This window comes from Manis javanica, chromosome 12 (assembly GCF_040802235.1).
Source record: "Manis javanica isolate MJ-LG chromosome 12, MJ_LKY, whole genome shotgun sequence".
NCBI classification, from domain to species: domain Eukaryota; kingdom Metazoa; phylum Chordata; class Mammalia; order Pholidota; family Manidae; genus Manis; species Manis javanica.
Window position 1 is genome coordinate 31,551,698 of NC_133167.1, and position 24,248 is coordinate 31,575,945.

The window sequence follows — 24,248 nt, forward strand, 5'->3', positions numbered from 1 at the left end:
ACGGCAATCAGACAAAACAAAGAAATACAAGGAATCCAGATTGGTAAAGAAGAAGTTAAACTGTCACTATTTGCAGATGATATGATACTGTACATAAAAAACCCTAAAGACTCCACTCCAAAACTACTAGAACTGATATCGGAATACAGCAAAGTTGCAGGATACAAAATCAACACACAGAAATCTGTAGCTTTCCTATACACTAACAACGAATCAATAGAAAGAGAAATCAGGAAAACAATTCCATTCACCATTGCATCAAAAAGAATAAAATACCTAGGAATAAACCTAACCAAGGAAGTGAAAGACTTATACTCTGAAAACTACAAGTCACTCTTAAGAGAAATTAAAGGGGACACTAATAAATGGAAACTCATCCCATGCTCATGGCTAGGAAGAATTAATATCGTCAAAATGGCCATCCTGCCGAAAGCAATATACAAATTTGATGCAATCCCTCTCAAATTACCAGCAACATTCTTCAATGAATTGGAACAAATAATTCAAAAATTCATATGGAAACACCAAAGACCCCGAATAGCCAAAGCAATCCTGAAAAAGAAGAATAAAGTAGGGGGGATCTCACTCCCCAACTTCAAGCTCTACTACAAAGCCATAGTAATCAAGACAATTTGGTACTGGCACAAGAACAGAGCCATAGACCAGTGGAACAGATTAGAGACCCCAGAAATTAACCCAAACATATATGGTCAATTAATATTTGATAAAGGAGCCATGGACATACAATGGCAAAATGACAGTCTCTTCAACAGATGGTGCTGGCAAAACTGGACAGCTACATGTAGGAGACTGAAACTGGACCATTGTCTAACCCCATATACAAAGGTAAACTCAAAATGGATCAAAGACCTGAATGTAAGTCACGAAACCATTAAACTCTTGGAAAAAAACATAGGCAAAAACCTCTTAGACATAAACATGAGTGATCTCTTCTTGAACATATCTCCCCGGGCAAGGAAAACAACAGCAAAAATGAGCAAGTGGGACTACATTAAGCTGAAAAGCTTCTGTACAGCGAAAGACACCATCAATAGAACAAAAAGGAACCCTACAGTATGGGAGAATATATTTGAAAATGACAGATCTGATAAAGGCTTGACGTCCAGAATATATAAAGAGCTCACACGCCTCAACAAACAAAAAACAAATAACCCAATTAAAAAATGGGCAGAGGAACTGAACAGACAGTTCTCCAAAAAAGAAATACAGATGGCCAAGAGACACATGAAAAGATGCTCCACATCGCTAATTATCAGAGAAATGCAAATTAAAACTACAATGAGGTATCACCTCACACCAGTAAGGATAGCTGCCATCCAAAAGACAAACAACAACAAATGTTGGCGAGGCTGTGGAGAAAGGGGAACCCTCCTACACTGCTGGTGGGAATGTAAATTAGTTCAACCATTGTGGAAAGCAGTATGGAGGTGCATCAAAATGCTCAAAACAGACCTACCATTTGACCCAGGAATTCCACTCCTAGGAATTTACCCTAAGAACGCAGCAATCAAGTTTGAGAAAGACAGATGCACTCCTATGTTTATCGCAGCACTATTTACAATAGCCAAGAATTGGAAGCAACCTAAATGTCCATCGGTAGATGAATGGATAAAGAAGATGTGGTACATATACACAATGGAATACTACTCAGCCATAAGAAGTGGAAAAATCCAACCATTTGCAGCAACATGGATGGAGCTGGAGAGTATTATGCTCAGTGAAATAAGCCAAGTGGAGAAAGAGAAATACCAAATGATTTCACTCATCTGAGGAGTATAGGAACAAAGGAAAAACTGAAGGAACAAAACAGCAGCAGAATTACAGAACCCAAAAATGGACTAACAGGTACCAAAGGGAAAGGAACTGGGGAGGATGGGTGGGCAGGGAGGGATAAGGGGGGGGAAGAAGAAGGGGGGTATTAAGATTAGCATGCATGGGAGGGAGGGAAAAAGGGGAGGGTGGGCTGCACAACACAGAGAGGACAAGTAGTGACTCTACAACATTTTGCTAAGCTGATGGACAGTAACCGTAATGTGGTTGTTAGGGGGGACCTGATATAGGGGAGAGCATAGTAAACATAGTATTCTTCAGGTAAGTGTAGATTAAAAATTTAAAAAAAAAAAAAAGAAAGAAAGAAAGAAAAGGGGGATTACTCCTTAACAGGATAAAACTATTGGTAAATCAAAGATCAACGCATGCTTTAAATATCCTTAATGTTGATCACTTAAAGGGTGTCAGATGATCAGCTATGGAGGTACTCTTTTCTGATAATATTCCTTTCTCTTAATTAAAAAAAAAAAAAAAAAAAGCAGTTACTGTGTGCTGACCTCCAATGAGTTCTGCACAGTGGTATAGAGGGCATGTCAAAGTGTGGGCAAAGGGTCTGTTTGTTTCTACGCAGAAGATCAAGGCCTAGCTTGGATACCCAGAAAATGAACTAAGATACGATATGAGGAGGAGCTTCCGGCATCAGCACTCTCTGGAGGACTCGTGCCGGGGGATGATCATCAAAAAGCCTCCACAGGGATCCGGACGATGCTGCGGTTGTGGCTGCATCCAGCCCACCATCTCCTGGACTTGCCATGAGAAGGAGGAGGGAGATGTCTAGGCTGGCATGTGCATACAGTGAGACAACGAATTTGACTGGATCTGTACTGTTGGAACTCAACCAGGAGTTGGGAGGGGTGCAAGTTGTAGCACCCCAAAATCTCATGACTATAGACTATCTATGGTTAAAAGAACATATGGGATGTGAACAGATCCCAGAAATGGGCTGCTTTAATTTGTCTGATGGTTCAAGTACAGTTGGAAAATATCCATCATATCATAGATAAATTTTCACAAATGCCTAGGGTGCCTAAATGGTTTTCTTGGCTTCACTGGAGATGGCTGGTAATTATAGATTTGCTTTGTTTATGTCACCGTATTCCTATTATGTCAATATGTGTGTGCAAATTAGTTAGTAGTTTAAAACCTATACATACTTAAGGTACTATACAAGAAGATATGTCAAAGAAATAATCAATCCTCCCAAGTTTCCTTCATATGCTACATCTATAGCTTTTCTTCTTCCTTCCTAATTACAAACTTTAAATAGAATTCATGCCTCATATCGAATTTACCGAGTATCATAATTCCTCCAGGTGGTAAAGATACCTCGAGACAAGTGCTGGGCATAGAAGCCACAGGGCATAAATCTGCAAAGAAGTAAAAAGCTAACCTTTGCAAACAATATGGCTTCTCTCTCACTTACCAACTTTACATTTCCCTGTATGGCCCCGGAAGATGACTGGTTAGCCAGAGACGGGTAAGATTCCTCAAGGGAGGAACAACCTAAGACAGGCACAGTCGCAGGGGGGCCATCAGGTGAGAATTTGGGGATCAACAGAGGTGAGGCTCAGAACCTCACCCCCCCTGCTTTGAGAGAAATCTTCTGCATCCGTGGATGTCTTGCTGCCCTTGTCTAGCCTGGATTAATACTTAGTCCATAGGCACACACCTGATCATCTGATCATCTACATTTGCCTTCTTACAGCACTAAACTATGTTTTCTACCTTTATCTTGCATCTACCTACCACTTCAGCATTTTATTAAAAATAAAAATAATAATAATAATAGGAGAAATGTGGGATCAACATATAAATCAAGTACAAAAATCAAATGAATATTCATATTTGACCTGATGGTTTATAGGTCATATTGCATGATCAAAACCGAAAGTTTCTGTGATGACTGCCCTTGTACTGTTCACCATGTAAGAATTTATTCACTCTGTAAGAATTCGTTCACCATGTAAGAACTTGTTCGTTATGCTTCAGAAGATTGGAGACTGACGAGAATTAGGCTTGAGATGGATTAATGATTGTACATTGAGCATTGACCCCCCTATACTGAATTTTATTGTTGTTAACAACCATTTGATCAATAAATATGAGAGATGCCCTCTCAAAAAAAAAAAAAAAAAAAAAAAAAAAAAAAAAAAAATGTACTTGTAAAGATCTTTGAGGAGAACTTACACACAAATTCACTTCTCTTCTTTCACCTAATTAGCTATACAAGTGAAAATTACTGACCTTTGTTTGTTTGCTTGTTTATAGAAAACAAATGCAGTCAATTCAGCATAATTTCATAATCAAAGTTAATGGCCCTGAGTTGACATGAACTACATGAGAAAACTTCCTATAGCTTTCAATTTAGTGTTTCATCAACAAATCAAAGAGAAAATCCAAAACTGAAGATCTTAGAGCATGTACTGATAAAATCTGTTCATACAGAATTCTTGGGAAATGCTACATTTCAAATAAAAACATACTTTTTAAATTTTTAAACTTTTTGTTACAGAACAATTACAGTAAGAAAGTACAAAGAATATCTATTTACTTTACCAAGATTCACTGTTACCATTTTACCTTATTTGCTTTATAATTCTCTTTCTACACATGCGCACACTTGCTTGCACACATATGCACCTACGTGGACATACACTCATGCATGTAATCTTTTTTTGGAACCATTTAGGGAAAGTTATGTACATACATCATGGCCCTACGTTTCTAAATATTTCTTAGAGTCTTTCCTAAGACTATGGATATTATCTTATATAATCACAGTACTGTTATTATAAGTTTCAGTAAATTTAACATTGAAGCAATTCTTTAATCATCTGTTTTGTCAATCGGCCTAACAATGTCCTTTATATTTTTCACATCTAGTATAGTAGAGTTACATACTGCTTGGTTGTCAAGTTTTTTAGCCTCTTTTAATCTAGATCTTTTCCACAGTCTTTTTTTCTTCTAAGACATAGATAATTTCAAAGAATACAAATCCTTATTTTGTAATAGAACGTTCCTGTTTTATTGTTTATCTGACATTCCCTCATGATTATATTCAGATTATTCACTCATGGCTGAAATACAGTACTATTAGTAATTCTGTATCCTTCTCAGGGTACCTTGGTTGTCCATCTGCTATTCATTGATGTTAATCACCTGGTCTAGGTATTGTTTCCTCACTTTATAATTACTAATTATTCCCTTTCAATATATGGGAGACACTTGAAAACAATGCAAATATCCTGGCTTACTATCCCTAGAATTAGGATTTTTTGATGATTCTTGCCTGATTTAATCCTTACCATGATAGCTACAGAATGATAATTTTCTAACAACTGTACAACCTCCCCTAACAATGGTACCAGGTGACACTTGACATTCTACTATAAACAAGTACCCCCTCTTCCATCTTCTCTGCTATTGGTGTAGACTCATATATTCACTTTTCTTCTAATGGTTTACAATTTATTACTTTATGTTTTTAGCACAGAAATTATCCCAAATACAACTAATATGAGTTTCTTTAAGCTGCTCATGTATCCTTGTGATGTCTCCATCCAATCTGGGGATACTTCATTCCTTACCTTTTAATATTACAAGATGTTTCAGGCTTATCTTGGACTTACCCTGCTCCAGTCCTAGAATAAGTCATTTTTCCAAGGAGCCCAAGTTCCTTTGATGGGGAATGGTATTAGAAACTAAATCTGGTCATTGTGTACTCATTGTTATGGTGGTGCTTTTGTTTTCTTGTCCTTTTCAACAAACAGAGCTAAGAAATATATTTAGGTATGTATAAACATACATACCTATATATATATATTTAGGTATGTCATACATACATATATATATATTTAGGTATGCATATACATACAGACACATGCATGTGCATATATACCACCACATATATCCATGTAACACATAGATATACATATTTTTAAAGTCATAAATCTATACTGTCACCTTGAATTACAATCTATTTTCAGAAGATTATCTTGTCTTCTCCCATCTATAATTGTGCATCTCCATTCCTTCAGTAAGAACACTGGCTCCCAAGAACATCAACACATATACTTGTTTTCTTAATCCTGTAATACAATGCATCTACAACTGTTTCAGAACTGCTTTGCCCACACTAGTAAAAAACAAGTGTTTTAAAAAGAGTTTAGTATTTGTTTGCAATTTTCCCATCTCTTATATCCCATTTTGCCCAAAGAGTACATACAAACACCATGTTTGTACAAATTCTTAAATTAGTTCTTTTTCCTCAAAGCACGATTATGATATTTATGTGAAATACAACTGGGCTCATTTGTTTCAATTTGCTTTCAGTCTGGGGTTTTTCCCTCCCTCCCCATCCCACTGATTTAACTTTACTTCTGCATGTGTAAAACAGTAACATGATTCCGAAAATCAAAACTATATACAAAAAGTTATATTTGGAGGACTGTTACTCTTTCCTTATCCTTTCCACTCCATTCCCTTCATCTTTTATTTTCTGGCTTATCCTTTGTTTCTTTTTGTAAAGATAAGCCTTCTGTCTTATACAAAAGATAGCATACTATATGCTTTTTATTCACTGAACATTATCTCTAGAAATCACTCCATATCAGTTGAGAAATCTTACTATTTTTTTCTTGTAGCTGTATAGATAGTACTCCATCACATGTGTATACCAAAGTGTATTTCAACTAATCTCCTATTCTTAGAAGTTTAAGCAGTTCCCAGCATTTTGCACTTATAAATAATACTGCAATGGATAACTCTATGCGTATGTATTTTTCATAATTTCGTAAGTGTATATTCAAGATAAATTCCTAAAATGGGAGTGCTGGGTAAAAGAGTAAGCACATGTGTGGTTTTCTTCATATTGCAAATTCCCCTCCATAAGAGTTGGATAGTACCTTATTTTGATTTTATTTGGTAACAGATTCATACCTTAGAAATCATGGTGCACCTTTTCTGGATTTCAGGTATTAGCTAGATGTACTATGATGCTAAGACTCTCCCTCTCCCTCCTGCCAAACCTGAATGTTTTTATATATTTTTAAATTCTGCAAATCTTTGAAGTACTGAATTACAAGGAAAAATAAGTTTCTTTACTTACTGAGTGGTGTTGTGTCTGGAGGCGGAAAATTCTCAGTAAAGTTGACATTACACAAGTCTGTGCTACAGCAGCAGAAACGGTATGTACCATTCTGAATTGAGGGGGGAGTGGTAGTTACTACACATTCTTCATAGTGACACTCCTGAGGATCTCCAATGTGAGACCAACATCCTACAAATTGGTATTAATGTAAACAAGTTAGGAGTCAATACAATAAACAAAACTAAAAGGAAAACAACAAACTAAGAAATAATTGCCATCAGTGTGTCAGAGTGAGTACACATAATCTATAAATCATTCCTGCAAATCAATAGGAAACTACATTTTTAAGTAACAGAAAAATGGCAAAATGTAAACAGGCATTTCATGGGGGAAGTCACCAATAAGAGGTTTAACTTCATCATTAATCTAATGAATTATTATTAAAGCACAGTAAAATTTCATTTTTGTGTGTGTCTATTAAATTGTTTTAGTTTTGAAACATAATAATATACAATTGAACAAGAATTCAGTAACTCACACACTGCTGGGGGAAATGTAAATGTGTATAACATTTCTAGAAAGACATATACCAACTTTTATGAAAAGCCCTTAAAATGTTTTATAATCTAATAACTTTGCTTCAAGGAAATAATCAGATACAATAAAAAATTTATTTTCAAAGATGTTCACTGAAACTTATGTATTACAGTGAAAACCAGAAAATAATACAATGCCCAACAATAGAGTAGTGTAAGTATACTGCAATGAAGTGCAGAGGTTAAAAATGTTTTCAAGGAATATTTAAAGATAGGGGAAAATGTTCATAAGATAATTTAAGACAGGAAAAAAGTTAGGTATCAAATTGTTCATATGGTATTATCTTAAATTTTGAAAAAAGAACACACAAATATAAACATAAAGGTACACAGATAACATACATGAAGGGAATAAATGAATATAGAAGAGTTTTGAGGAGTAGGGAATTGTAAACATTTGTTTTTCTTATACTCTTCTATTTTCTGAAGTTTATAAAATAAGTATATATTAGTAACATCAATAATAAAATGTTATTAAATATTAAAATAAGCTAAAAAACCAATTACCCTTTATAAATGTGAGGCTTACAGATGAATATATATGTGGATATGTACTTTTAAATTTACTGTTTTCTTGGAGAGGATTTTAATATACCTCCATGTCCTCTTCAGATAAACTTCAGTTGTATGAAACACAAAGTTATTTCAGGTAGGAAACTATTACTTGCCTTGTTTTACAAGATTTATATCTCCTTTTGATTTCTCCCAAAGGCCATAACAGGTGCTACCTTTTGAGCATAATATTGTTCCATTTTCATGAGAGATTCGACTCTCACCTATCCCAAGGTCTTGTTGATATGGATCTTTAAATGCACATAGACGTTCTTGATTCTGAGAAGCTACAATAAAGGAAATTAAAAAACAACGAAGTTTAATTTTATGATAATCTTTGCAAAACATAAGATACAAATTATGTAAATCTTAAAGTTGATTTGAAAGGCATTGTAAATTTCCCTACTAAGTTCCTAATAAGACTTGGATAAATTTGTAATTTTGTATTCACTCAATTATTTCTTTCCTATTAATTTGTAACCTCTAAAAAAGAAGGGAACTTGAAAACTTATTTCCCAGATGCAATCCCCTCTTACACAAAGTATTCTCACCAGTCATTCTCACACTAATTTTGGTGTCCAAAAAGAAACACCATTTTTTAAAAAATGTCCATGCTCTAAGTTATCAAACCTTCAAAACTAATTAATAAGCCTAGAGAGCGGAATATTTCTATGTACTCACTTTTATCTTATTCTATAATCAGTTGTAGAAAACTAAACATACATCATTAGGTATGGTAAACTAAGGATGAGGAGAGTGACTACAAATGGGTACACAGCTCTTTCTGGGGAGATAGAAATGTTCTAAAATTTGATTACGGTAATGGTTACATAACTCAGTAAATTTATCAAAAAAAAGAACTGTTCACTTAAAATGAATAAATTATACTTAATTATATAAATTATACCTTAATAAATCTGTTTTTAAAAACTAAGGCTATTAGTGAGCAAAACAAAAATTAAAAATATCTATATAGTAGACAGAAGAAATACTCAACAGTGCCTTATACTGAAGGGATAACTCAACGTTCATGCAATGCCAGTACTTCTTCACATACATAATCTGATTTAATACATTTCAGTAGAACATTTACCACATAATTTATTAGCTAACAAATATTTACCAACATTGCTGAGAATACTAGAGAAGTAAAGGTTATCAAAAACAACAGCTGATCGTTATTGATTTACTAAAATAATGTTTCTGAACCTACAGAAGTGAAGATCAAACTATGGAGAAGAAAAAAAAGAGCCAACAAGTGTGTGCCCAAATGCATTTAGACACACAGATCTGCCATATTTATGACAACAGAAAGCACCTCCCAAGTACTGGGCAAGGCAAATACAGTATTCACAAGTAGGTAACAGAAAGTTCTAACCCTCAAGCATCTATTATACAGTCTATTTGGAGACAGACGGTAATTAGTGAGTTCAGTATCACAGACAAAAATTACATGGAAATAAATGTGACTTTATTTCCACAACTTAAAAGCACTTCAAGCAAGCAGTCTTCTAGAAGCTATTACTAATATCAACTAATTAGTAAATATAGTATAACCTATTTATAAAAGCTAATTCTAGGACATTAGCCTAACTATGATTCTACAATATATTTACCACATGGAGTCATATATTCAGTTCCTTTAATGACAAGCTTAATTATATTTACTAGATTATGTATTAGCATTTCCTTAGATTATCCCCTAATATGCAACTTTACCATATTACTATAGATTAAAATATATCTACATACAAAGCACATACAAAACAAAGATTCACACTTAAGAAATTCACACTACAAACAAAAACTCTAATGTAGATCTGAAAAAGCATGTCTATGAGACATAATTCCTTTTCCCTGTCCCGACCTATTTCTTGACTCAGGTTAAGTACTCCTTACCTACACCTACCACCAGATATTTAAATTACACAACCCACTCCATTTCTCTTTTTCGCTTTGTTAGAAAGGTCAGAATAAATTTATGAATTCAGTTATCTCTAATGTTCTACAACCAAGATCTCCCAATTTTTTCCCCCTCCTCTCCTTCTGTTATTCATTTCAACTAGAATTTATATTGAATACCGAGTTAATGAATAGGGATCTAACTGTACCTGGAAGTATATCCCTATGACAGAATAGATGTAAAATGATAATTTTTGCTCTTCCTGGATATTCTTTATAATTGAAAAGTAGCAAAAGGCCTGAATATATGTACACTTTTAGTGCCATTATTAATTTATTTTTATAATTGAAACCTAAAGTCCTCCTTAAAGAACAGAGCAATGAATTCAACCTCCCCTGTGTTTCCTTCTCCTCCTGCCAACTAAGCTGAACTGAATATCAAAGCAATATAGGTACAATTGGGGGGAATTAATCATATCTTCAATATCCCTCAGTTTTCACTGAGTTTTTTTCTTAAAATAACTTCAGCCTACTTTTTAGGAATTATTTTATGACAGTGGCATTAGTGTAGGTCAATGATGATTTGCTATTTTAATAATAACTCTTTCAAATTATGAATCAGCAAATTCTCATACAATATAAAGGTATTTTAGCAAGGATTCTAACTCAACTGCCATGGTCAAAACAAAGAAAAATCTACTTTGTAAAACAGCATTTACAGCTTTTTAAATGCTATTTGTTGGACTCAGTTCAGAAATATCTCTATATAGTTTTGAATTCTTCATAAAAATGTAGGAAAAGTAGGAATGAAACAAATAATACAGTAAGAAACAGTATAGCCTAGCATTTATGTTGTCACAGATCACATACAGAGACCTGACTATTTACATGTAGGTATTCTAAATCTGTCAACAGCTAGACAAATTTTGATTAATCAAGTATGATCAATTAGCTCTTTTAAAGGATATCCTTAATGAGGTACAGTGATAGATATGGGTCTTAAAAAAAATTGTTCTCCTCATTTTAAACAGGTAATATTTGGTTATGATAAGCACTAAAACACTTTTGATTTAACATAACCAAATTAAACCACTTCCTGTATCTGAATTTGCTAATCATGTGCAGCATTTGAATGAGAAATAGGCTCATCCAAACTGCTGACAGAGGCATCTTCATAAAAAAGCTGATCATGCTTAAAATCTATTGGCTCCCTGATACTCCCAAAATTAAATCCAAATTCTTCAGTTAGCATGTAAGGTCCAAATTCAATATCCAACAAGGCTGCATGATCACTTTTGTGGACCATAGGAACTTTTGTTTAAATGGGCCTCTTCCTCCACAAAAAAATACTAAAAATTACATGTTACAACTTCGTTATAAAGACAATGCATAAATAGTAGATTTTAAAACATTTTCTTCAATCTAAAAGTTCATTTTTTCCTTCTGATTTTAAAAGAAATTAAAATATTTTCATGAGTCTCCAGAAATACCATGAGTCCTAGTCCCTGCGCCTACTGTGCCTACTGGGTAAGTCAGCCCTGGGACTCAATCTACTTCTTGTCATTCATCTCATTCCTCTATTATTGGTTCCCACCATACCAATATACCGAGGCCTTTCCTGACCTTTACACAGTGTTCCGAATATCAGAATGCCATTTTTCCTGCTCTCCAGTGAAGTCTGTGACTGATGAATGATGTGCTCTGCACTCCCAAAGCTCTTAAATTGCATCTGCTGTAGCATTCTACAGCATTATATTTTATCTGTTCACATGCATATCTCCCCCACAATGCTGGAGGCTGGCTTCACTTTTTCCCAGAGGAAGATCAGGTTTATTTAACCAATTTTATACAGTACTAATCCCCAAAGTTGTTACGGGTGGACAGTTTTCATATCTACATATATTGTACTCAACATCATATTCCCATTCAAAGATTATAAACTCTAGGCAATTATCATCTGGTTCTTCTACCACTCTATAATTGAGGCTGTAAAAATAATGTGAGTATAGAGGCAATATTATATTACATTCTCCTACATACATACCAAATAACTGAGAATAAAGCAATCATTTTGTATTTACATATGCTTCTTGTATCAGTATTTGCTAATCATATGCAGCATTTAATTCCCAGGAACAGATGTGGCATGTCTGGAATACTCAGCTGTCTTGCATTTCCTACTCCATGACATAATACTACCAAGAAAATACAGTATAAAGGTATGGTATAGTTTTACCATATATCATCAGTTAACTGTCATACAGACATAAATCAGCAGCATTATGCATATACTGAAATATACTGCTTATTTGCTTTTATGAGAGCAAAAAACAAAGGGGAAAAATGGCTACTCTGAAAATATTAACTATTTGTTTTTCTCTTTTGACCCAAACTCTTACTTACATTATTTGGATTTTCATGAAAATATATTCATGTATTTACTTAAATATTTCAAAAACAAAAGTATTTGTACCTGAATTATTTTCACACTTGAAATAATTATTTTAAAATAATTACAGATTCATAGGTAATAGGAAAGAAATATAGAGGAAAATCCAGTGCCTCTCTCCTCAAGGTAAACATCCAACACCATCACTATACAGTATCAAAACCAAGAAATTGAAATTAGCACAATCCATAGAGCTTATTCAGATTTCACCAGTTATACATGCACTCATCTATGTATGTAGAGTGTAAAACCTATGCAATTCTGTCACATATTATCACAATAAAAATACTCCACTGTACTATCCAAAGACTCCTTCATGTTAACCTACTATAGTCACCATCCCATTGTCGCCATTCCTAACCAACAGCAACCACTACAATGTTCTCCCATTTGATAATTATGTTATTTCATGATTGTTATATAAATTGAATTATGCAAGACATACCCTTTTGAGACTGGCTTTTTTCACTGAGTAAAATTTCCTTGAGGTTCATCCAAGTTGTTAAAACCATCAATAGTTATTACTTTTTATGATATAAGAAACAACATGAATGAATTTCAAATACATTATGCTAAATGAAAGAAGCCAGACTAAAAAAGCTATATTCTATATGACACTCTGAAAAGGTAAAACTACAGGGGTAGAGGATAGATTGACAATTGTCAGAGATTTGGTGAGGGTCGGAGAGAGGAGTTGATGGTAAAGCAATACTACATGGAATTTTTCGGGACTGAGGAACAGTTCTGTATCTTGATTGAGGTGGCAGTTACATGACTATGCATTTGTCAAAATTTATACATTTGTACACCAGAAAGGGTGAATTTACTTACGTAAATTAAAAACTATTTTTTAATATTATTAGGTACACTGAAGATCCCAGATTCAAAAAGATATATGCACCCCTATGTTTACTGCAGCACGAGTTACAATAGCCAAGGTATGGAATCAACCTAAGTGTCCATCAGTAGATGAATGGATAATGAAGATGCAGTACATATACACAATGGAGTATTATTCAGCCATAAGAAGAAAATAAATCATACCATTTGCAACAACATGGATGGAGCTGGAGGGTATTATGCTCAGTGAAATAAGCCAGGTGGAAAGAGAGAAGTACCAAATGATTTCACTCATTTGTGGAGTATAGCAAAAAAGCAAAACTGAAGGAACAAAACAGCAGCAGACTCACAGACTCCAAGGGACTAGAGGTTACCAAAGGGAAAGGGGGTGGAGAGGGAGGGAGAAGGGGATTAAGGGGTATTATGGTTAGCACACATAATGAAGGTGGCTCACAAGGAAGGCAGTGTAGCACAGAGAAGACAAGTAGTGACTCTGTGGCATCTTACTATGCTGATGGACAGTGACTGCAATGGGATATGTGGGGGGGGGGACTTGATAATATCAGTGAATGTAGTAACCACAAAGTTGCTCATGTGAAACCTTCATTAGATTGTATATCAATGATACCTTTAAAAAAATTAGGTACAAATAATTATTGAATATGCATTAATGGACTAATAATATATTAGCTCCTTCTATACGTATTTGAATTTTAAAAAGGGATTTTTCTGCCTTAGGAAACTAAAAAAGAAGGTTAAATTAAACCCAAGGTAAGCAGAAGGAAAGAAAGAATAAAAATAAAACTGAAAAGAAGAAATCAATGGAGTAAAAAAAAAAAAAAAAGGTGGTTCTTTGAAAAGATTAGTAAAATTGATAAGCCTATAGCAGACTAAGAAACAAAAAAAGGATACAAATTACTAATATCAGGAACGAAGGAGGGCACATTAGTACAGATACCATAGATATTAAAATAATTAAGGAATATTATGAAAAACTGTGTTCACAAATTTGATGACCTTAATGAAATGCACCAACTCCTTGAAAGACAAAATCTGCTAGAACTCATACAAAAACAAATAGACAATCTAAATAGCCCTATCTCTATTCAAGAAATTGAATCAATAATTAATAATCCTTCAAAAATAAAGTGCCAAGTACAAATACATTCACTGATGAATTCTATCCAACATTTAAGGAAGAAATTATACCAGTTCTCTATAATATTTTTCAGAAGCAGAGGAAATACTTCCTAAATATATAACTATAATTCTGTAAGGCCAGCATTACCCTACTGCCAAAACCAAACAAGACATTACAAGAAAACTATAGACCAGCATCTCTCATGAACATAGACACAAAAATGCTCATCACAATATTAGCAAGTCAAATTTAACAATGTACATAAAGAATTATACACCACAACCATGTGAGACTTATCTTAGGTATTTGTGGCTGGTTCAACATATAAAAATCAATTAATGTAATTTATCACATATTAATCACATAATCACATCAATAGATGTAGAAAAGGCTTTTGGCAAAATCCAACACCGTTCATGATAAAAACTCTGAGTAAACTAGGAATAGAGGACTTCCTCAACTTGAAAAAGAGTAACAACAAAAAAAAATGCAGCTAATATTACACTTAATGGTGAGAAACTCAAAGCTTTCCCAGTAAGACTAGGAACAAGGCAAGGATGTCCACTCTCACCACTCCCTTTCAACATCATGTTGAAAGACCTAGCTAATGCAATTAAGACAAACAAGAAAAAAAGATAATAAAAGGAATATGGATTGGTAAGGAAGACATAAAACTATCCATGTTAAAAATATTTGCACTAATAAGAAATGACATACCAAGTCATGAAAAGACATGGAGGAAACTTGAATGCATACTACTAAGTCAAAGAAGCCAATCCAGAAAATGCTACATATTGTACGATTCCAACTATATGACATTCTGGAAAAGGCAAAACTATGGAGACAGTAGAAAGATCAGTGGTTGCCAGGCTTTACAAGGAGGAAAGGATGAATGGGCAGACCACTGATGATTTTACAACAGTGAAACTATTCTGTATATTACAATGGTGCATATGTCTCATTATACCTTTGTCCATAGAATGTACAAAACTCAGAATGAACACAGGAGTAAACTGTGGACTCTGGGTGATGATCATACATTAATGTAGGTTCATTAGTTCTAACAAATATATCATCATGGTGCAGTTATGTCAACAGTGGGGGCAGTTGTGCCTGTGTAGGGACAGGGGATATATAGTAGGGACTTTCTGTACTTTACATTCGATTTTGCTGTGAAACTAAGATTGCTCTAAAAAATGAAGTTTATTAATTTAATTCTGAGAAATTCAGTGCTTTATCTCAAATAGAATCTCTGATGAAAATTCAGGGACAAAGTTACTTGACAGGGGTGATCTTTATATAAAAGGAGGGTAAGGAGTTCTTGTGGCCACACCACTCAACTTACATCTAAAAGATAACTGAATGGCCTAATGTATTAATGGTGGAAAAAATCTTATTTTCTTAGCACATTAAAGAATTTAATTTTCAACAGCTCATAAGAGAAAAATTTAGACTTTACTTTATACTTTGGATAATTTTTTTGGTTTTCCCATAATTTATGAACAGAGATAAGAACAAACCATCAATACTGAGTTCTTGTTTCATTCACTAGCTAGAGAATTATATACATTTTAAAACATCTTTAACTTTGTAATCATTGGTGGTAGATAAGAAAACAAAACATCCTACAATATACCTTATTATTCTCACATTCCATTTATCTCTTCCTCACATCAACCTATTTCTTATAATCACAAATATCCAGCATGTCAATTTCCTCAATGAAATGCAGTTGTACAAATATTTAATTCTATATACAAGCCCTAGGTATCACAAAAGTAAAACTGAAGCACACATGGAAAACTCTCCTATAAAACATTTTTCTTCTTAACACAAGCCAATTTTACTCTAAAAGTCATGCCCACCAAGTAAATCTAATGGGTGGAACACCTGACTCTGCTTACGAGCTTATTGTGTTTATCTACCCATTTATTTATGTCAAAGAGGATTTTTTTGTGTGCATATTCCTTTCAACTCAAATGAAATAAATTCCCTAAATCTAGCTGGCTCATATTTAATACTTGCACAATAATGATATATTTCTCAGACAGTGGCTATGAAGGAAGTCAAAGTCATGAAGCATTTAACCCAAACTTAAAAATTTCTATGGATATGTCAGAAGTTGAGAACCAGATCACCATGAATGCAATTCTCTAGTTCACATTCGATCAACTGTGTCCTCATCATCCATTAAAATGTACCACAACTGCTTTATTTCCAGTGTCAGAAGAACTACCATTTTCCCTTATCTGCCTTTCTAGCCAGCATCAAAGGAATGTTTATAATGAAACAACAATTTGTCTACTACCTTTAATCAATTCTTGACTGAAGGTTGGCAAAGCGAGGTTTAAATATATGTACAAAGAGAGAGGCAATGATAACTCTAGAATGTCAAAATTAGTTCTAAGTTAAGAGTTCTCCTACATTGGCATTTCAATATATGTAACTTTTAAAGATGGAGCATGAGAGGTGAGTCAGAGGCTTCCTCTTAAAACTGGATACGATTCGAAAATATAATTGGTGCAACTAATCCTGAGAGAGCAACAGGAAAGAGGACTGCACCAGACTGCATACACATGGAGAAAAGAGCAGACCTCATGGAACAGGGTAATGTACCAAAGCTGTGGCCCGGCGGGACCCAAATCCTTCCCCCACCCCAGCTCACTGGAGGGCAGAAAAGAAACGGAGCAGGAGGGGAGTGGAAGGCCTGGATTGCTGAATACCTAGCTCTGGAGATCTGCTCTGGGAGCACAAACCTACATTTCATGGTGCTTTCATGATACTTGCATGATTAAGGGGTTGGAAAGCTAATACAAGCAAAATTCCTGGAGAGACTGAGATTCCAGCCTCTTATGGAAAGCAGGGATCCATATCCAGCTGCTCTGGGACAAAAGCCTATACCTGTGTGCTCAGCCCACTGGTTCAGGCAGTGGAGACAGGCATAGCAGCTGGGAAGCAGGAAACAGCTCTTTCCTCCCCCAAGGCACCAATACCACTACCCTGAGACCCCCCACATTGCTTCAGGGGCTGAGGAGCCCCAGAGAGTAGAGCTTCTGGACACTAGAGGGTGCCATATACAAATAAGAAATGCCAAAGGAACCTGGTCCAGAGAAAAATTAATATAACTCCGGAGAAAGATTTAAATGACATGGACCTTATGACTCTTCCTGAAAGGGAGTTCAAAATAAAAATCATCAACATGCTAATGGAGGTAAAGAATGATATCCAAGAACTCGGGAATGAATTCCAGTTGGAGATCCAATCGTTGAAGAGCACGATAGAGGGTATTAAAAGCAGGTTGGATATGGTGGAGGAGACGATATATGAAACAGAAACTAGAGAAGAGGAATACAAAGAAGCTGAAGCACAGAGAGAAAAAAGGATCTCTAAGAATGAAAGAATATTGAGAGAACTGTGTGACCAATCCAAATGGAACAATATTCACATTATAGGGATACCAGAAGAAGAAAAGAGAGAAAAAGGGATAGAAAGTATCTTTGAGGAGGTAATTGCTGAAAACTTCCCAATCTGGGGAAGGAGATAGTCTCTCAGGCCATGGAGATCCACAGATCTCCCAACACAAGGGACCCAAGGAAGACAACACCAAGACATATAGTAATTAAAATGGGAAAGATTAAGGATAAGGACAGACTGTTAAAAGCAGCCAGAGACAGAAATAAGATCACATACAAAGGAAAGCCCATCAGGCTAACATCAGACTTCTCAGCAGAAATCTTATAGGCCAGAAGGGAGTGGCATGATTTATTTAATGCTATGAAGCAGAAGGGCCTGGAACCAAGATTACTTAATCTGGCAAGATTGTCATTTAAATTTGAAGGAGGGATTAAACAATTTCCAGATAAGCCAAAACTGAGAGAATTTAGCTCCCACAAACCATCTCTGTGGTGTATTTTGGAGTGACTGCTATAGATGAAAGTGTTCCTAAGGTTTAAAAGCTGTCACCAGAGGTAATAAGACCACAGTAAAGAAAGTAGAACAGATAATTACTAAGCAAATGCAAAATTAAATTAACCACCCCCAAAGTCAATCAAGGGATAGACAAAGAATACAGAACATGATACGTAATATATAAAGAATGGAGGAGGAAGAAAAAGGAGGAGAAAAAGAAAAGAACCTTTAGATTGCATTTGTAACAGCATATTAAGTGAGTTAAGTTAGACTGTTAGATAGAGTAAGGAAGTTACCCTTGAACCTTTGGTAACCACGCATCTAAAGCCTGCAATGGCAATAAGTACATACCTGTCGATAATCACCCTAAATGTAAATGGACTGAATGCACCAATCAAAAGACATAGTCACTGAATGGATAAAAAAACAAGACCCATCTATATGCTGCCTACAAGAGACTCACTTTAAACCCAAAGACATACACAAACTAAAAGTGAAGGGATGAGAAAAGATATTTCATGCAACTAACAGAGAGAAAAAAGCAGGAGTTGCAGTACGTGTATCAGACAAAATAGACTTCAAAACAAAGAAAGTAACGAGATAAAGAAGGACATTACATAATGATAAAGGGGGCAATCCAACAAGAATATATAACTAACCATTATAAATATCTATGCTCCCAACACAGGAGCACCCACATATGTGAAACAAATACTAACAGAATTAAAAGGGGAAATAGAATGCAATGCATTCATTCTAGGAGACTTCAACACTCCACTCACTCTGAACGACAGATCAACCAGACAGAAGATAAGTATCGCAGCACTTTTTACAATAGCCAAGATATGGAAGCGTGTCCATCAGTAGATGAATGGATAAAGAAGAGGTGGTACATATATAAACACAATGGAATACTATTCAGCCATAAGAAAGAAAAAAATCCTACCATTTGCAACAACATGGATGGAGCTGGAGGACATTATGCTCAGTGAAATAAGCCAGGAGGAGAAAGACAAATGCCAAATGATTTCCCTCATTTGTGGAGTATAACAATGAAGCAAAAGTGAAGGAACAAAATGGCAGCAGACTCAGAGACTGACTCCAAGAATGAACTAGTGGTTACCAAAGGGGAGGGGTGTGGGAGGGTGGGTGGGGAGGAAGGGAGAAGGGGATTGAGGGGTATTATGTTTAGTACACATGGTGTGGTGGATCACGGGGAGGGAGAAGAGTGTAGCACAGAGAAGGCCCATAGTGGATCCGTGGCATCTTACTACACCGATGGACAGTGACTACATTGGGGTATGGGTGGGGACTTGATAATATGGGTAAATGTAGTAACCACATTGTTTTTTTCATGTGATACCTTCATAAGAGTGTATATCAATAATAAAAAATTTAAAAATATACATATCTATGTAACTTTTAAATAGAGACTCTTGTAGGTTTGGTCAAAATTTTTACCCTTCTCAAAAACAAATTAATCTCATTAAATTATAGCAAACATTTGTTCTCTTGAGACAGAAAAAATATACATTTAACTGTTAAATGGAAATTACAATTGTTATCTTGGTGATTCTCAATACTTCTCGGAGATGGGCATTATCATTTCAATTTTACAAAGGATATTAAGTCATGTAAAAGGATAAGGAAGTTATCCCATCTCACCCAGCTTTTAAGTATCAGAGTAAAGATTCAAAACCATAATTATCTGATTCCAAATTGCATGCCAATTAGGCATTTGGTTGCCTTAGAAAAGTTAGGGTTTTTAACTTCTTTTTCTTTTGAATCTCTAATTATTTTCAACCATTTTTTAAATATTTTGAACTGTTTATATTAGCCAAAGCCAAAGGTACAAGCATTGATCATCTCTGGGTGGTGGACAGAATTGAATATTCATTTTATTTCTCTGTCCTTTTGAATTTGTTTTCTACAGTGAAAAAATGCATTATTTTTGTAAGAATTTAGAAACCACTTTAACATAAAAGATCTGAAATTTTAAAAGGGCACGTTTCCTTCTTAAATTTTAATTATGTCCTACCTGATAGTAATGTTATGATGGATATTTGATTAAGAAATATTTCAAGTATCAATTTATTCCTAGCAAAGTATGTAAGAATTAAAAAGGTAAAATGGCTCAAGAAATACAGAAGCTTACAAAACTGCCTTGTGGTTGCAATGCAAAATTGTAACTGGAAAAATTATCCTTCAATTATTTTGTTATTTTGATAAAATTATGATCACAGTTTGTTTTTCAGTACACTGCTTTTGAACAAATTATGTAAGATCATCCTTAATGAACAAAAAGAACCACTGAGTTTGACTCTAGACAGGCCTAGAACCACAGTCTCCAACCTGCTAGACTTTAAACATGCGGATGCCCCAGAGTCTTTGCAAAGGGTCTGCAGGTATACCTGCTTACCAAGCACCATCTGTAAACTGATTAGGTTGTTCACAGATAAAGCCACTGTTGTTTTGCAAATATAGTAGATGACATCTTAAGTAATAAATGCTACTTTAGGCTAAGTATTGGCAAATTCAGCAATTAATTTTTTTCTCTTACAAATTTTTTTGACTAGGTAATGCTTTACATAGTTTAAAAAAGAGAAATGTAAAGATACACAATACAAAGTTTCACTCATGCCTCGTTCCCATTTGCTTCTTATTAATGCTCTCTTCCTCCTACCCAGGAAACTATCATTCTTAACTAAGTATTTAGGCAGCCTTCCAAAATTTATTTATCATTACATATTTTCTAAATCAACAGAATCTGAAAGGTGGACATTACACAATTTTCTGATGTTAAAAAAGAGACTATTATTCTTCATTGCTTTGAAGAATGATACTCCAAATTAAGGTAAATATATAACTGAGAGGTTGCAAGTAGTCATTTAATCGTGGCACTGTCAAAGAAAAAGAATGTTAAGTAGCCTGGTACATGATAAATCATGGATTTCAGAGTTGGGTGAAGTAGGATTCGAATCCCGATTTCCCCACTTGCTTCAGATTCTTAATTTGTGCAAGAAAAAATAAAAATTCCTAATTTAAAGGACAATTGGGAGGATATTTACATAATTTCAATTGGTATAGTAATTCAATTAGTGTGATATATGGGAATAATTAATCTTACTCTCCAGTATTTTTTAAATTTTTCAAAAACAGTATGCAGTATGATATTTATATGAAGTTAAATAACCAAAAATAATACTCTAGGTTGTTTATGAATGCATTCATTATTAAAACTATAGGTATATGAAGAAGAATTCATACCAACTTCAGGAGTGATTAGTTCTGGGAAGGAAGAAAGGGAATACAATTAGGAAATTAGGAAGTGGAACTTTAATACATTTAGTTTTTTAAAATAAATCTAGTGCAAATATGACAAAATGTAACACTTGTTAAATCGTGGTCATCAGTATCTGTCTCTGTGTGTGCATCTGAAATACATCACAATAATACAATTTTTTAAAACTTTAAATGCTGGTCTTTCTGGTAATGATGGCTTATTCTAGACATGAACCATTGAAATAGTGCACTAAGAACTTGAGTGTTAATAGCTCAATCTCTTCATTTTATAAGTGAAAAAATTGGGGTAAGTTAAAACAATGCATAAAAATAGAATCCCTAGAAGGAGTTTTGAACATGAAACTGCTAAGACTCAAGTATCACAAGGCCTGTCTATAGAAGAACATTTGAAAAAAAAAAAAAAGTCATGATAAAAACTTTCAGCAAACTATGAATAGAGGGAAACTTACTCAATTTGATTTGATAGTGGAAGAGTTTGGGGCAGGGGGACAGATGGGAACTCAATTTTGTTATGAACATAACTACTCTAAAAAATAGTCTCTTTGTAAAAAATGAATGGGGGAGGGCAGAGGAAATAGAGTGCCATGATGAAAAACTGGGTGAAAGAAGGAATTACTATATAATTATGTTTTTAAAATGATTTAGACAGCCACACTTTGTATTTTCATTGGTATGAGATAGTTAACACTCAGACTACAAATGAATGGGTAAACAGTGGCTCCTAATTTAGGCAGGACAGCCTGTCAGGGAGGGTCATTTTGGAAATGTATGAAAGTGGTATGTTTGTTTTGTTTATGTGGTTAAAATGGCTGAGGGGTTTTCACTAAGTTTAACTCCAGTGGCCAGGCGTGCTAAATATTCTGCAATAACCTTTGCAGGTAAAAGAACCATAACCAAAATGCCACCCCACCCTACACTATGGAGGTGTGGAGGAGATTCATGGTATGATTCCTGACCTTTAAGAAAATAGGAAAGATACACATAATTAATCTAAGCTATGTGAATAAGTTCGCCAAAGGACTGAGAGAATATAAAACGAAAGTGATTTTTAAAAATCATTTTTTACCATTAGGCCGTCAACTCTTATTCTCAAATGAAATCCACTTCCAGTTAAAAACTCTTATTTTCTTGCTTCCCTTTTACCCTAGAATTATGATTTTTTTTTGTTTTTTTTGGTCAAACTGTTAACAAAGCTTATAATGAACATTAGATTTTCAGAGATGAAGCTTGATTTCAGTTCCTTTATATCAAGGAATTCCTTTATATAAGGGTTCCTTTATATCAACCCTTTATATCAACCACCAATGGGTGGACTATTTAAATGCTTATAAATTTATTTTTCTTCTTTTTTCTTCTTAACTGAACCAATTTATTTAGCATGTGTTTAAGTATTATTCTCTTTTTATTATATATATTTATATATACTCTGACTCCTTTCAGTATAAAGGGTTTGGTCTTTTTTCAGATAAGGAAAATAATACTAACTTATGCTTTAATAACTGTTTTCATTCCTTTTTGTTGTCTCTGTTATGGAAATGACAATTATATTATGGATCCAAATATAATTTCTCCAAAATCAGGATGTTCTGTTTCATCTTTTCTCTGCTTCTGTGAGGGATTTTTGATGTATTCTTCCAGGCCACTTCAATTCTGTAGTACCATGTCTGTTCTTCCTTTAACGGTTATTTTATTTTTCCTATTGATTTCTTTTTTTTATTACAAAAAATTTCAAAGCACAGATAAGCATAACATATACTAATGCACCTACTACCCAAATTTAACAAATGTTAATTCTTTGCCATATTAGCTTTGAATCTACTCTAAATATTACATTTCCACTTGAAAACTGGACCCTTCTCTGACCGTATTGCCTGAGAAAAAACAACCCTTATGAAATTTGTTTAATCCTTAAATCTAACTTTTTCTATCTTTGCTATATATATAAATGTATGCATGTATCCATTAACACAACATTTGACATTGTTTGAGGGTGTTTTTAAAATCTGCATAGAAGGAAAAATATAGGATCTTGAAAACTTGCTTTTTAAATTTTATATATTATGCTTTTCTATGTTCATTATGCTTTTGAGATTCATCAAAATTTACTGAATTTAGTTATATCCTTTAATGTGTAGGTACAAGGGTATTCTTCCCTGCTTAAAAGTATTCTCATGGTTTTCTTTTTCTAAACAGCATTGGTATTCTAATGCCAAGTGCCAAACAACTTAAACGTTGTCAGGTTTTTTTGTTTAATTTTACATAATTTTCAGATATAGAGTCAACCTCCAAGAATTCCAAATAATGTTCCATTTTACATGATTTGTATTTTTTACTACTTTTATTCAACAGAACTAAGTAGAGCTGTACTGATAAGTTATGTTTACCAAATAACTACAAGTGGGTAAAAGAGGTGAGAATTCTGAAAGTGAGTAGCTGTAGCTGACAAAAATTTTGATGAACAAATATCCGAAAAACTAGAACTTCAGGAAAGCAAAGGAATAGAATTCACTTAATCAAAGGAGACTGCTTGAAGAAAAAAAGCAGAGACAGTATGAAAACAACCTTGTAAGTGGCAGCAGGATATTTTACTGTCTCAGTCCAACATTTTGACAACAG

The 24,248-nt window shown here is 34.3% G+C and overlaps 1 protein-coding gene across 2 annotated transcripts in view; it reads right to left on the reverse strand.

Annotated features, from left to right (window-relative positions):
* The window catches only part of BMPR2 (bone morphogenetic protein receptor type 2), a 238,261-nt gene that overhangs the window by 115,596 nt on the left and 98,417 nt on the right, over positions 1-24,248 (reverse strand). For both annotated transcript variants that reach the window (XM_037009188.2, XM_037009187.2), the window contains exons 2-3: positions 8,205-8,375; positions 6,959-7,129 (exon numbers count right to left, since the gene is read on the reverse strand). In XM_037009188.2, the coding sequence (XP_036865083.1) occupies positions 6,959-7,129; positions 8,205-8,375 (342 nt within the window). The remainder of the gene's footprint in view (positions 1-6,958; positions 7,130-8,204; positions 8,376-24,248) is intronic.